This window comes from Carettochelys insculpta, chromosome 9 (assembly GCF_033958435.1).
Source record: "Carettochelys insculpta isolate YL-2023 chromosome 9, ASM3395843v1, whole genome shotgun sequence".
Classification (NCBI taxonomy): domain Eukaryota; kingdom Metazoa; phylum Chordata; order Testudines; family Carettochelyidae; genus Carettochelys; species Carettochelys insculpta.
The window spans coordinates 3,936,138-3,950,830 of record NC_134145.1 but is presented as its reverse complement, the minus strand read 5'-3'; the positions used below and the strand labels follow the sequence as shown (position 1 = coordinate 3,950,830).

The 14,693-nt window shown below is 47.3% G+C and overlaps 1 protein-coding gene and 1 long non-coding RNA gene across 2 annotated transcripts in view; one reads left to right on the top strand and one right to left on the bottom strand.

Annotated features, from left to right (window-relative positions):
* Positions 1-1,027: 1,027 nt before the first annotated feature.
* Positions 1,028-5,242, bottom strand: LOC142017873 (uncharacterized). Its single transcript, XR_012646627.1, has 3 exons — positions 5,109-5,242; positions 3,861-4,012; positions 1,028-2,072 (listed from the first exon to the last, which is right to left on the bottom strand). It is a non-coding gene; the product is annotated as an uncharacterized LOC142017873 (long non-coding RNA).
* A 777-nt stretch (positions 5,243-6,019) lies between these two features.
* Positions 6,020-14,693, top strand: part of ZSWIM5 (zinc finger SWIM-type containing 5) — a 137,830-nt gene continuing 129,156 nt past the window's right edge. Inside the window, exon 1 of the mRNA XM_075003151.1 lies at positions 6,020-6,608. Coding sequence (XP_074859252.1) covers positions 6,020-6,608 — 589 coding nt within the window. The remainder of the gene's footprint in view (positions 6,609-14,693) is intronic.

Sequence of the window (14,693 nt, the reverse complement as noted above, 5' to 3'; positions counted from 1 at the left end):
CTGACAATCAGAGCGGCAGAATTAAATGGCTCTAAGTGAAACATTAATCTTTTTGCACTTGGGAGCAAAATAGCGCTTTGAGCATCATCCCCGGGTGACCTGTGAGATATTATTTTACTGTAGAATGTAAACCCGCTAACCATAAATACCTCCACTCCAGGACATATTGTGATAATGTAGCTGTGTGCTCTGCCTTCCCTATCTGCTTTACGGCTATCTATTCAATTAACGTCACTAACAGCAGGGGAGAGGCCTGGCACATCTCATCTCAAACGATCCTTCCAGAATGGCGGCTGTAAAAAAAAAAAAAAAATCACCACGCCTGATAAAACCTGTTGTTGCAGATTCAGAGTGCGGGGGCATGACCACAAGGGAGGTAAACCAGTGAAGTTCTGCGGTCCACTGGGATTATTATAATAATCAATAGCTGTATTGCACCTGTCATGGTATCTATTCTTGGAGCACTTTGGAGATATTAATTGAGTCACTGAGTACCCTGTGTGAGATCAGGAGGCATTAGGCGTTGTATCGATGGACAAAGCAAGGACACAATGATGTGAAGTGAGTGACTTTCACTTGCCTAAAGCTCCAGTAAGTTAGTGATGAAGCTTGAAAGAGCTGGCGGCTTTGCTTTAAGCACTCAACTCACTTGCACTCTCTTTGGGAGGTTGAACCCCTAAGCAATATTTTGCTGGTGCCAGGAAGCCCTCAAGAGAAGTCACTGGGTTTGTGGAGCTCAGCAGAATCCCTTTCTGCTTTTGGTAAGTACAACGGGTTATTAACTGATGGTCTAATTTTGATTTATTTAGCAGCAGAAACCTCCCAGGAGCTTTATCAACAGTGAGGTGCACAAGATTCCTACCCCAAAGTGTTTAACATTACATACACCATATAAATGAAGGGTGGGGAACCTTGGTTTGGTCAGGGCCATTGACCCACAAAATAATTTGGGGACCACGTAAGCAACAAACAAAACCTTATTACTCACCTGCTCCCAAGTGAGAGCCATTAAAATAACCCCCTTCGCTCTTGACTTGGCCAGCCCTATGGGGACCAGCAAGGTTCAGATGTGCCATGGGCTGGATCAAATTACCCCAAGAGTGGGGACTGAAGCAAACCCAGGCTCCACCACTCCAGGCAGCTGGGAGGGGAGCCCCACAGTCAAGCCAAGGGAGTCTGTAACCTGAGCCTCGCTGCTCAGGCTGAAGCCCTTGGACTTGGATTTGACTCTGGCTCCAGGCAGAGGTGCTCAGGAGTCAGACCTGGGCCGCAGCAAGTCTAACACCAGCTATTGTGACCAAGGGCGATCCACTTTGGGGTCTTGACCCACAGTTTGGGAACCGCTGATTTAGAGGGCTTTTGTCTGCAGCAATCCTACTCCAACTTGAAAAATGGTCCTGCTTCCGTTGGCCGGTACAACGGGAGGGAGATGGGAGGTGTCCCACAGAGCTGGGCAACACCACCATGTGTCGGCAATAGAGGGTCATAGCGCCAAGCGTCCATGATCCCGATTGCCCTATGCTGCTTTCTACCAAGTTCCTGAGAGCTCCCCAGGGTTATTACTGACCTCAAGTCCGATCTTCAGAGCTTGGCAGGAGGGGACTTCACCTCCCACACTGGCAACAGGACCAAAACGGGTCAGCTGGCAACGTCCAATGATGTGACAACTTTCCCCAGGCCAGTTTTCCATGTGCCCCCTATTACTGATAAAGCCTAACCAGTACTCGCTGCTGGTGCCACCTGTGAAATGCCACCAGCTGCCTGTTGTCTCCAGCAGGAAGAGGTCACAACACAGATCATCTGGAAACCAAAGACGTGATGGAGGCAGGCGGAAGTACAAACACAGCAGATTGCGGGATGTGAAAAGCGTTGGGGGAACCAGTGACGGGCCTGATTCCAGGTTGCAGACAAAGGGTGCGTCAGGATCCGGGCTGGGTTAGAAGGGCACGTAACAGCTGTCCCCTTGCAGGGCTGGGGGTGGAGGGGATTTGTCCTTTCCATCCGAGATATCCAGTTTGGCTGGGCACAAAGTTCCCAGAGGAATGCAAGGCAGACGGAGCGGGAGGGGAAAGCTGGAAACGTGAGGGGAAAACAGTCAGAAAAATGGAACCAAAAAAAAAAAGAAAAGATTTTTACAAAAAATTAAAACCTGGTAGATCAGGATCTCAGCCAGTGTTTGTTCCAGCCTTACTCCCATCTGAGTTTGGACTAAATTGTTACGTAGGGCAAAAAACATTGCTTTTGTGAATGGCACTGGTACTTGGGCCAGCGTGACAGACCTGGAGTCTGAACTCCTCTCTCAGGGCACAAAATAGCTGAGACACAAGTCATGGCCTTCCAGGCTGGCCAGCATGTGGGTCTTTTTATGCCAAGATCCCTAGAAGGGAAAGAGAGTAGTTCCGTCTCTGGGCGGCTCATTCCTTGACTTCTCTACAGAATTTGTCTAGAAAGGGGTTGCAGGGATGTACATATGAGTGGGGGAAAAGGTCTCATGCAAACGTCTGCGCAGTTACAAATTCAGCATCCTGATCAAACCAGGAGGCTGCGGCTCCCATCAGTTACCAAAGCGACTGGTGCTTCTACAGCAAACAGGTGGGGTAGGCAAAATGGGACCCTCTGCATAGCTTGCAGATGAGGTAGTACAGAGCTACTTTTTGCTCATTGGTGCAAAAGTCCTTTGTGGAAGCTGAACTGCACAGCAGAATGAAAAGGATCCCAGGCTGGAGGGAGTGGTTAGTAGCCTAGCTAAGCATAGGAATTGGTGTGGTGGATCAGACTACAGTAAGAGCTTATCTAGTTTCCTGTTCCTGACAGGTGCTTCTGAAGCAAGTGCAGGAACTTGGTAATGAACCATTGAATAGTTTTGCCACAGGGGAAGTTTCTTTGAGACCTGCACAATTTAACATAATTTACCCTGGAGCATGAGGGTTTTTAATCCCTTACAAATATTTCATCCTACTTACTGTAACTGCAAATGTGTTCATTTTCCCCTCAAAATGGCCAGTCCTTCTTAAAATTCTGCCGAGCGCTTGGCTTCAGTGGTATCTTGTGACAGAGTTCCACAGGGCAATTGTGCTCCATGTAAAACATAATTTACTGTGATCCATTCTCAGTCTGTTGCCTTGAAATTTCCTCTTGCTCTCTAAATGCTAGAGGGGGTGAACAGGAGCACCTGACTGCTACAGGTGAATGTGGAAACTGCATGTAAAGGATATCAGAGGGGTAGCCGAGTTAGTCTGGATCTTCAGAAACAATGAGAAGTCCTGTGGCATTTTATAGACTAACAGATATTTTGGAGCTTAAGCTTTCGTGGGCAAAGACCCGCTTCATCAGATGCGTACGCAGGTCTTTGCCCATGAAAGCGTATGCTCCAAAATATCTTAGCCTATAAGGTGCCCCAGGACTTCTTGTTGCTTTGAAAGGGTGTAACAGAGAGAGGGAATGCACTGAAGCTGGTACATGGCAGCACAACTAGGATTAAATTAAATTCAGTTGCAAATGTAGTTGAGTGCGGTCAGATGTCAGGCTGGTGAGGGGTCTTTCCAAGCGACTAGTGGTGCGTCATCGCTAAATGCTACCTTGGACAAAGCAACGGAGAATGTTCTCTAGGAAGGATCCCGCATTGGATCCTGGTTGGAGCATCTGAGAGATTCCCGGGCTAGAGCATGATTCTCCTTTCACATTCATTTTATCTACATTTATCGCCACACTGACTCGAGCAGCATTACTCTGGGTTTACTCTAGCGGCGCACGTGAGAGAACAGAAATTGAACCTCTCATTTCAGGATGGTGCAAACTGGAGTAGAGGAAAAAAAACTGGGGACATATCCCGAGGTCTTAAAAAGCAAAGCGCGACTCACCGTCTCACATGGTATTTATTGGCCACGTCAGCAGAGAGAGTAAGGACTGAGTGGAGCAGACGCTGAATTTCCCTTTGTCCCAAGGATGTTCTGCTCTGGCCAGGGGCGAAGCAGCTTCACTCTTATCAGAGGGGAGCCGTGTCAGTCTGCATCTGCAAAAACATTGATAAGTCCTGTGGCACCTTAAAGACTAAGAGATTTTTTTGGATCTGTATCTGACGAAGCAGGACTTTGCCCACGAAAATCTATGCTCCAAAATCCGTTTGTCCGTAAGATGTCACAGGACTTCTCCTTGTTGTTTCAGCTTCACTGTTGGCTTTCCAGATTTTTTTTTTAAACTGATTTTTAAACAGGGCCACATTCTGCTCTTCTGTTGCTGTAGCTGAAGTAGCTCTCCAGACTTCAGTGGAGTTACTCTCTGCACCGGCAGGAGCAGAACCAAATCTAGTGCACGCTGAGTCCAATGCAACTGGTACAGGGTAAGTCTCCCAGGGGCTCAGCCCTCTCCAGTGAATGGCTGGAGGCGCAGGGAAGGAAATCAACCCAATTCTGCACCTTCCTCAACTTCTGCCTGAGTGAAAAGTGAGGCCCTGGGCTGGCCACGCCCGTCACGCTGTGCATTGCAAGACCCCGAAAAGACCAGGTTCCTGATATCCCCTTTGGGCCCCGCTCTTTAATGGAACTGGCCTTGAAAGTCCAGGCAGGTTCCTCTCAATGTCCTCTCTTTGCTGTAGTCAGGAAAGAGGTGCTCCTCCCCCTGTCCAAGCCATCCTCACCCGAGCTGGCCCCACTGGCAGAGGGGCAGCTCTCGCTGGCTTGGAGCAGTTGGAAATAGTGAGGACTAGGGGAGCCCTCTGTCCAAGGGGAGCCTGGACCCAAAGGCCCTCATCCCTCCCACTCCTGAGCTTCCTCCCACACTCCAAACACCTCGGCCCTACCCCCAGCACAGATGACCCCTGTGCCAAATAAATTTGACGTGCGCTGATACGGAGGTGACATCACAGAGTGCCTGGCTGGGGACGGGGCAGGAGCCCAGGGGGACACTGCTTGGGGAAACCACACGGTTGCATTTTTGTTAGGGCCACACATAGGCACCTAAATCTGTGGCCTGATTCAGGATTTTAGGCAGCCCCAGCGTTGACCCTGGCTTACAAACTGGCCGAGGCCCCAGAGCAGCTTCAGTCTGTGTCCAGCCACCGTTCCTCCTTCACCCACATCTGTTCACCAGCCCCAGGGGACGGGGCTCACCCTGCTAGCCGGGCGGGGAGCTGAAAGGAGATGAGATGCCCTCGTGCCTCTGTAGCGGGGCGGGTAAGTCTTTGGAACAGCTGCCCTGGGGACCGATGGGTACGTGAAATCGATGGGCTGCGGCGGGCAGCGGCGATAACCCTGTACGTCCCTCTGCAGGATCAGGGCCCGGGTGCGCACAGGTCCCCATTGGGCAGCTCTGTGGCAACAGTCCTGGACTCCGTCCCCCCAGGGAATGAAATGAGGTGGTGGTCGCCGGTGGCGGAAGCCCACAAGTTAGGTGTGGGGGGACCCCAGCCACCTGGGAGGCAAACCAGCCGGGGTGGGTGCAGGGGTGGGGGCCGCTGGATGGGGGGGGGGCTGAGGTGGCTCTGGGCCGGGAGGGGGGAGACTGAGCTGGCTGCGGGGGGGAGGTTTCTGCTCTGCCCCGAGGAGAGATGAACAGACCCCAGCGGCCCGTGTCCCGCAGTCCCACCGTAGGGGCCTGAGCCCCGCGGGCTGCTGCGGGGGGGGTGGGGTCTTCTGCCCACCTGCCACTGTGGGAGGCCCCTGCTGGGCCCCCCCGTCGGCCCCTCGCGCTCCCCGGCCCGAGTCCCCCCCCAGGGGCCCCCCATTCAGGCCCCCCTTCCCCACCCCCGCCCTGCTGCCAGCCTGGGGGCCGGGCCTGCCCCCTCGCCGGCCTCCCCTTCCCTGGGGGGGGCCGCCCCCTCGCGGCAGCCCAGGGTCCCCTGCCCCGCCCCCCCCCAGGGCCGCCCCCGCCTCCTCCGCCCCTTCCCCACCCCCGGCCCCGCCCCCACCGCCTCCTCCGCCCCTTCCCCACCCCCGGCCCCGCCCCCCGCCGCCGCCGCCGCCGCCTCCCCCGGCCTGGCCGCCCCGCCCCGCCCCCTCAGCCGGCTCAGTCGCTCGCAGCCATGGCGGAGGGAGGCGAGGGCGACGGGCTGCTGCGGCCGCCGCTCCCCGCCGGGGCGCCCGGGCCCAAGCGCCTGTGCTCGCGGGCCGGGCCGGCGGCGGCGGCAGCGGCGGGGGTGGGGGCGGTGGCCCGCCTGGGGGGCGCCGGGGGGGGCGGGCCAGGCGGCGGCGGCGGCGGGGGCCCGGCGCTGGCGGGGCCGCGGGGCGGCGGGGGCCCGGGGCCGGGCCTGGGCTTGGGCCTGGCGGGGGCGCTGCTGCAGCCCGAGTCGCTGCTGGACGCGGCGGCCAAGCGGGTGGCAGCGAGCTGGGCCTTCGAGCGGGTGGAGGGCCGCTTCCAGCGCATCCCCGAGCCCGTGCAGCGCCGCATCGTCTACTGGAGCTTCCCCCGCAGCGAGCGCCAGATCTGCATGTACTCCAGCTTCCAGGCCGGGCCCGCCGCCGCCCCGGCCCCGGCCCCGGCCCCCGCCGCCGCCGCCGCCCCGGCCGACGAGAGCCCCGCCGGGCCCGCCGCCCCGCCCGCCGACGGGCTGCCCTTCCGCCGCGGCGCCCGCCTGCTCGACACCGGCGCCGTGGACAACGTGCTGCAAGTGGGTGAGTGTCGTGGCCCGGCCCGGCCCGGCCCTGCCCGCCTCCCGGCTGCCCTCTCCGGTCCTCCCCGCTCTTCCCCTCCCGGCCCCCTCGCTGCACCTTCCCCTCTTCCTGCCGCCGCCTCCTTCCCTCCCCTCTGACCCCCCCCCCCCGTCCTTTTCTTCTGCATTGCCCCCTGCTGCCCTCTCCCCTCATTCCTCTGCCCCTTCTTCTTCCTTGCGCTTCTGCAGTCCCCCCCCGGCCCTCTGTTTGTTCCCCTCCGCCCTCACTTCCTCCCTCCCTTCCCCTCTCTCCCTGTTCCTCTTTTCGTGCCCCCTTCCCCACCCCATCCCTGTTGTTGAGGCTCTGGCTCAAATATTTCAGCCTTTTGTCTGGCAGGTTTGTTGTGTGACAGTAAAATCTCCCCCTTCCCCCATCCTTGCACTGCCCTGCATCATCATCCCTGTGGGCAAGAAGCACATTGGATTTCTCCTGGCAAATGCCAGCTCCCTCCTAGCCTGGTTTTGAAGCGGCGAGGGCTAATTGCTTTCCCAGTTTCCTTTGCATACGACTTGGGAATGGGGCCAGGGAGCTTGTCAAGGAACTGGGCAGTCCAGCCTGCAGCTGCCTGGATCTGGAGTCAATCGATTGCTTTGAAAATGAGAAGAGAGAGTGAATCCCAAACCCAATGGCTTTTCCAGGCAGCAGTTCCCTTGAAATGCACACCCCATGGCCGAGCCTCCAAGGTTTGGACTGACAATAAGAACTGCTGATGAAAAATGTCAACCCTGCACACAGCCCTTGGGAAGGTGGGCTGCTTCTGTTGGTGCTGAAAACAGGTCGCACGGGATTTATAAATCCCTTGTGTTTCACTAAATATGCTGCACCCTGGCCTTTCGTGTGTGTGTGTGTGTGTGTGTGTGTGTGTGTGTGTTTTCACATTTTCTTGAAAAATGAGAGAAGGTTTTCTCTTCTGCCGTCTCTTTCTCCTTCCAAGTCTCACTAATCTCATTAAATCCATAAACCCAGTGAATCGGATTCGTTCCATGAGTTGGGAGGCAGAAAATCAAATGAATTGTTTGGCACTGACAAGTTGGGTGGACGATTAGACGCGTATAAAGTCTTGCGTGTAAAGTGTGCATGAGAGTCAGGGCGTATATAAGGGAGCTTTTTACAATCAGTGGCAAACAAAATACGGAAAAAGCGCCATTATTTTTGATTTTTATTTAGTGGAAGTTTTTTTTAATTGGGGGTTTGGGAGGGGTCTTGTTCTGAATGGAAAATATATTTGTGCCATCAGAAATTTGGTTGTACACATGTATGTACTTGAAGAGGAGCAAATTGTAGTGTTTTGCTTTAAATTCTGGGTATTATTGAACGTGATTGGAACGAGCATTCCTATTCAAACAGTGTTGTCCTACAGTTTGGTTTGCTAACGTGAAATGTAAATTCCTCTGGAATAGAGAGAAATTTTGGGTTTTTAGGAATGAATAGTTCTGCCAAGGTTATTTTTGAATATAGTATTTTTTGAATGGAAAGAGGGTTGTTTAAATAATTACATTGTGGAACAGTATATATTGAAAAAAACTTGATTCAAACGTTTCCCTGTTTGGACACAGAAAATTCTTACTTTACCTACAAAACAATTTAATTAAAATAACCTAAGATTTAATGTTACCCTTTTGTGTCAATACATATTTTTACAGGCTGGTTCGAGATGACTTGCTTAAAATAATTTGAAACTGCAAGGCAAACATTTTTATAGGGAGGGAAGTGGTTCAGAAGGATTTTAAAATTAGAAAAATGACTTAGTATGGGAAATGTTTTATTAACCTGCCTATTAAAGTATGGATCAAATCAATAGCAGATGTGGGAGTAGATGAGTTAGTTATATGGTACGTGAGGGTTTGAAAATCACAACTGTTTTTGTGTGATATAGTTTTTAAGGATTTTTCACTCATAGCAGTATGGAAGTAGGTATGAGGAGTTAATATTGGATGTAAATTATGTACACAATTATTGTGCACGTTAGGGCTGGGAGGAGTTATGTGGGAGACAAAATAGCATGATTCCTAAGTGATGGTGCTGAGAAAGTCTTTTAAATTTTGCAAGTCAAAGTTTCCGGATTAGATTTCCCCTGGACTTTTGTACTAGTGGTTGAAGCCTCCAAGAAGATTGATAGAGAAGTTACCCCTTTCATATTACTTAATGAGTTGAGCTTAGACATTGCAGCAACTGACTTCCCAACTCCGAACTTTTAGGTTTGATTCTGTGTTTTGGAAATGTTCGCTGTAGAACTTGGGCATGATTTTTTTTTTTTTTTTTTTTTAAAGAATGGGTTTTTTGTTTCTCTTTTTAGAAGCTTAGGTACCATGCACGTAGAGGGTAATCTCAAATGGAAATGAGAAGATGGTGCAGAATTTAACAGTTTCACTGGGGTTGTTTGGTCTGAAAGTTTGCAAATTCTAGGCAAAATGATAACAGGCTTACACCTCCATGGGATGAAAGACGGCTAGTTTAGTGAGACAGGAATAGTTCCACAGTAACAATCCTTTACAGAGCTGAGCCAAAAGAAGATTTAAATAAAATGCTTTGAAAGGCTGTGTGTTTTTCACGCAGATGGTAGGCAAACCTAATCCCCCGCCCCCAACAAAAGAAAATGTTTTCTGCTGACTTTCCACATTAATTCTGATAATGCTGCTTGAAGGTACGGTCGTAACCTGATGAACAAAGATGTATGGCTTGCAAGTCCTAGGAGGTTTACATTAAGATAGGAATTATGATGCCGGCTTGTATGGGAACCATTATATTTAAATAAACTTGGCTGTCTTGATGCTTACCAGTATTAAATCTAAATTATTATTCACCTCGAATGATCTCTTTCATGGATAGCTATAAATCACATGGTTATTAATAAAACCCAGATGTTGATGTGGTTGAATTTTTGACCTGCCTACTCAGACCTGCAAGAATGTTCAAGTCCATCTTTTTGTGATTGAAAAGTGGTTTTGAAATTATATACATGCAAACAAACTAAATGAGTTTGCCCATTTGAAAATTGCAGACGATGTAATTTGGAGAAGATTGTAATCATTTGAACAAATGGTTTTGGTTTGTGACCCTTTTGGGCTTGTAGATCTGTCAGGTTTGAGTGACGTGTCTGCCACATTATGAATTAATAATTCCTTCATGCTTAGTAAAACTTAAACGAGTCTGAAACCATGATCTCACTGGAGTCATTAAATTGATTTTCCTTTGTAAAGAAAGGTCTTGGAAGTCCAACACAAGCATCTTTGTCTTTTTAAAAACTGCTGAATTATGATGTGCACAGATACCATCTTTGTATGAGTGTGAGTTGTTTTTTATGACAAAAGACAAAAGCATGCAGGAAAGGAATGAAGAAATGCAGAGTTTAATATAAAGCACTGCATGCTGTGGTATCTAAAAGGTACAAAACCTTTAATGGTGGAAGTTAATTTTTAACAAGTGCATTCACATAAATATTTATGAATAAAAGTTTTCCACCCTTTTAGGTTAGTGGAGAGAAAAGCCCTTCAGTAGATTTTGATAGTAAGCCATTATGCATTATAATAAGCTCATGTTCCTAGTTTGCATTTCCTAATTTAATATAATATTGTTTGTCCTTGCGTTGTCATGTTTGGTTATGAGTATGCAAGTATCTGTGGAAATTTTAGGTGAGAGTCTGCTTTTTCATCGCTTTTATGATTGCAGCAAGGAAGGGTACATTTTACACTATACTGAAGCAACCTGGATGGTAATGCATTGTGTACTGCATATTTCTTCTGCAGACGAGGAATGCTTAGAGATAAGCCTGTGTACAGTAGGGTGGTGGTATGTAGTCCAACCATTGGTACATAAGCAGAAAATTTACTTTTGCTGTTAGTGACAATGAAGCATGGCTTAAAAGTACACAATTTGTAAACATATAGAGCAAGGTTTTAGATCTGTTTATAATTATGAATGGCCATCTGGTGTTTAACAGTTCAGGAACTTGTAACTTTGAACGGGTGATGTACTGGTCTGTTGTATATGCATAGGCTGGCCATATAAAGGGTTTGGGGATTATCTACCTCAATAGTACAACCTCAGAGTTACAAATGTCAAAGGTACACATTGACTGGTCAGCTACATACCTCATTTGGAACTGGGAGAATGCAATTGGGCAGCCGCATGCGCTCACACATACAATGTTGAATGTAAATCACAGACCCAAAGGGAAAAGTGTGTTTTTTTTTTTTTTTTGTTTTTTGTTTTTTTTAAAGTAAGGGGCTGTTCGTGGGTTTATTTCATGTACATTGTTGGTTAAAGGCAGTGTTTTTCTTCAAAGAAGATTCAAAGCTGTCGTAAGTCTATGTTCAGTTGTGAACTTTAGAAAGAAGCACCATCACGTTTTGTTGAGGGTTATAAACATTTCATTGTAACGAGCAGCCTTTATTCCTGTGGTGTTTGCAACTCTGAAGTGCTGTTGGACTTGAACACGCTCTCATACAGATAGCCCTCATCAGCCTGTGGCCAGCCTTGTTGTACAGGGCGAGCTTATGAAGGTATAATCACGTCACTCTGGGGGGTGGAAAAAGCCACGTCAGTGATTTTTAATTACAGCTTTTTGTTCTAACATCGGTTGTCTATTTTCCTTTAAGTGGGAGGATTTTGCTAATTGTTCAAAAGCCTTTTTGGAGATGAAAATAATAGTAAAATGCCTCATTTTTAACTTCGCTGAAATCCAGTTTTAAATTTCTTCTAGATTTGAAAGGAAAATGCCCATTTGGATTCTGCCACATTTAATGTCTGAGTTAAGCCTAATGTATATGCTCAATGATTTTTCTTTCTAAAATGTAAACGTCACAGGTGTGCTGCTGTTCAAAGGCTTAAATATTCTGTGTAGAGTCATTTTTACTGGGTTCCCTTTATGCATTAATATGATCAAATATTCATTTTAAGCTGTCATTCTCCTCCTGGGAGCAGGTTTGGGAATTATCTGGGTCTGATAGAAAGTAGGCTTGAAATGAATAGCATGTCTTAAAAGATCTTACCTCACTCACCTTGTTTCTCTGATATCCTGGGACTAACATGATCTCAGCAACACTGCACGCAGTTTCTTAAGGAATTTTCGGAGCTCGAAATCTTATGTTCTGCATTAGGACGGGGAATATTTATTTGTAGATGTAATAGTTGTTTCATAAAGTGCTCCCATCATTAAACTTTTTTTTTTTTAAATTTTCACAGTTGGATTAGTTTGTCCTAGCCACATGCTTTCAAAGTAATTCTTGTAGTCCACTTTTAGGTGCTAGTTAACAAATGGGGCTGCCATGTTGGAAACCGTTACACATTTTTAATATAGACCCTGCTGTTTCCATGTCTGATCATTTTGTTCTGAATATTTAAATCAGGATTTGTTAAACATTGAACTTTGGTCTCTTTTTATTACAAGGCTGTGGAGATTAGATATGTCTCCCTCTTTTTTGCATATATGATATAGCTTTGTATCTGTGATGATAAAAATGGAGGGAATGGGATTGTTGATAGGAGAAAGAGGGCGACTGGCATTTTACTTCTTGAATAGTTTTGTTGTTGGCTTTTGAGTCATTTTCAGATATCTGAACAGGCTTTCTGAAGTAGGGTGAGCTTTGTGGCTTAGTGTCCGTTACTTCTGGAAGGGGGTCTTAGTAGGATGGGGTTAGGAAGGCTTGCAAAATAATGCACAATAACTTACATGTTCAGCCTTGGTTTTGGTTTTAGGGTCAGAGTTGAGGAGAACTGAATTACATAGAGCAGACTCTAGCTCTGTAACCTAAGGAATGTGCTCTCTGGTTTGAGTAGCCAGTCAGGTTTACTGTTTTAGCTTGATTAATGTATTTTTTAATGCTTAGAACAGATGAAACATGAGCATTTTCTATTTGCATGACACATTTTTGATAGCAGACTTTTGTTTTGGTCACCAGAGGACAAAAGGAAGGCATTAGGATTTGTTTTATGTATTTCTTACTGTGTTTTAGAGATTAAATTCTGTCCTCATCCCAGCGGTAGAAAGTCGGTCACATTGAGGCCTTAATTATATTCTCATTTTAGTTAGCAGCAAGAAAGAAAATGAATCACATAGTTAATATGTTGCGTTATGCTTAATTTTAGGATTTTGCTTTTAGCTTGTGTTTATCTGGGATGCAATTTTCCCCCCCTCTGTCCATTTCGCATTAGATTAGAATAGCTGATGATGTGAAGGTGGTAGATACTGATTTCAGAAGGAACAGTACTTCATGTGTGTGGTGCGTTTTTTTTTTAATAGCCTTGTCACAAGCTAGCCCTGATTAGAAATTATAATGGAGGGACAGAGATTTTGTTGTAATGTAGCAGTAAGCATGTTGCTGAACACTGAAGCATTCTACTGAAAGGGTGGTTTTCCTCTGGAAACTAATGTGAAGTTGCTGATCTTTTTCCTGTGGGTGTAGGGTTCACATTTCTGTACACTTGACTCCTTTCTGAGTCCTGGTAGTCTGAATTAACCTAAAAGTTTCAGTAGAACGTATTTTTCTCTCGTCGACTTTGTCTGCAGTTGATCCTTCGCCATTGAATGTAATGGAATTTTTCCTATTGACTTGAATTGGAGCCTGTGTTTGCTTAGTATTCAGAGTGAAGCCACTGTTTCCTCGGTAGTGACAGGGCTTGAAAAATGTACCAGACACCAGCCGGCCACGCTACTGAGTCTGAGGAGGAAGTTTCTCCTCTTTGGTGTAGGGAGCGTTGGTGAGGTGTTTTGGAAAGGTGCTGGGATTCCCACCAGGGTCTGGGGGCCCTGTTTGGAGGCTTACCTTGTGTCATTCTCTGGGAAGCAGAGGATAAATCTGAAGCTGTGTGTGGTTCTGCGTCCATACTGTACCCCCAAACTACTGGAATGAACTTATCTTCTCTTGCCCCTGCTTGGAGTCCCCCTGCACTGTGTGGCGGAGGCCTTGTGATTTTCCTGGGTGATATGGATGTGCCACTGCAAGGTGTGAGTCTCTTACCCTACTCCTTGCCTTTTTCTCAGGACAGTTCACTGTGAATACTCAGCATCTCTCTCCCGGGGTTACTCAGCTTTCTCAAACCTCAACATCAATGTGAAGTGGTCTGGTTCCCCTGGGATTGAGAAGAGAAGGTATGAAAGTGAGCAGTCTTGCCAGTGGCACTGTGTTGATGTTTGGGAAGACAAGGGGCAGCCACAGAGACATTGAAAATGCCTGTGTGCACTTTCAGACAAAGAGTGCTGAAGCGACTCTTACTCCCAGTCTTGAATCCACAACACGAAGGGCTGGAAATACGAAACCGGTCTCGAGTCGGTCACTTGTTGCGTACGTATAATACATTTCCGGAATGGGGGCCATAATCTCCTTTGTGAAAAGACAAACAAACAAAAAACCCAACAAAATAACTGTGTAGCTTCTGCAGGATTTGGTGTTTTAGCTCCATTCTACTTCGCTGACCGGGGTGAAAAGAAAATATTTTTTTCCGCAAGCGCTGCTAGTGCTCCGAGAGAGCTTTTTATTCCTCATACCCTTTTTAAAATCCCAAAGTTTAAATATAAATCCCATATAAATAACGTTTGGTTGACTTCTACTGTGCACGGGGCTTATTAACTAATGAGGCTTTTTATCTAATTTACCTGTGTCAGGTTTGAGCTTCCTATGATTTAGTGATGCTTTATTTTAAAATTATTCATTTTTGTCTTAAGTTGCAAGCTCAGGAGTTATCAAAGGATTTTGGGTGGCTCCTAAAGCAGCTGATTTAATTTACTGCTTTAATACATGTCTTTTAAGTCCTTTCTTGTAATTTCTACGCTACAGTGTGTGTGTGTGTGTGCGCGCAACATATTTTTCCTTTTCTTGAATCATTCTGAAAAGTCAGGCTTTAAAGAGGAGCATTTGAAAATGCTAAATCCTGGATATGTTAACAGAGTAAATTCTTCATCCTGGGATACTAGTTAAATGATACCTCCTCCTCTGCTTGATTTAAATGGGAAATATTCCCTTATGTGGTCAAGATTCAAAGACTTCTGATCCTTCACTAGAACATGATTACCCAGCTAATCACTGTTCAGAACAACCCTGCCTCCTT